Raw genomic sequence first — 480 nt, 5'->3', positions numbered from 1 at the left:
CTGAGCCGTCAGCAGAGCAGCCCATACGGCCAGCAGTAACCAGCTGAAGTTGCTGCTGCAGCTTCTGCAGTTGCTGCTGCTGCTGCTGCAGCTGCTGCAGCTGCCGTGCCTCCACTTCACATAAGGTAGAGGAAAGGGACATCGTCTTGTCCTGCTGCTGCTGCAGTTGCTGCTGCAGCTGCTGCTGCAGTTGTTTCAGCCGCTGCTCCTGCTCCGCTTCGCTGTCCCCCAGGTCTTGCTGCTGCAGTCGCAGTTGCTGCTGCTGTTCTTGGATGGATTGCTGCTGCTGCCGCTGCTGCTGCTGCCGATACTGCTGCTGCCGGTGCTGCTGCTGCTGCTGCTGCAGCATCTCACGCTGCTGTGCAAGGCAGGCTCCTCCAGCTAGCATATCATCACCCGCTGTGCTGCTGCTGCTGCTGCAGCTGCTGCTGCTGCAGCTGCTGCTGCTGCGCTGATCCTGTAGCTTCTTCACATCTAGGG

At 60.6% G+C, this 480-nt stretch overlaps 1 protein-coding gene across 1 annotated transcript in view; it reads right to left on the bottom strand.

The window, feature by feature from the left end:
- EMH_0017080 (uncharacterized protein) overlaps positions 1-480 on the bottom strand; it is a gene marked incomplete at both ends in the record, with an annotated part of 10,924 nt that overhangs the window by 3,289 nt on the left and 7,155 nt on the right. The window contains 1 exon segment of the mRNA XM_013500803.1: positions 3-480. Coding sequence (XP_013356257.1) covers positions 3-480 — 478 coding nt within the window.

This window comes from Eimeria mitis, genomic scaffold, assembly GCF_000499745.2.
Source record: "Eimeria mitis Houghton genomic scaffold, Emh_scaff589, whole genome shotgun sequence".
NCBI classification, from domain to species: domain Eukaryota; phylum Apicomplexa; class Conoidasida; order Eucoccidiorida; family Eimeriidae; genus Eimeria; species Eimeria mitis.
This window is presented reverse-complemented; position numbering and strand designations above follow the sequence as displayed.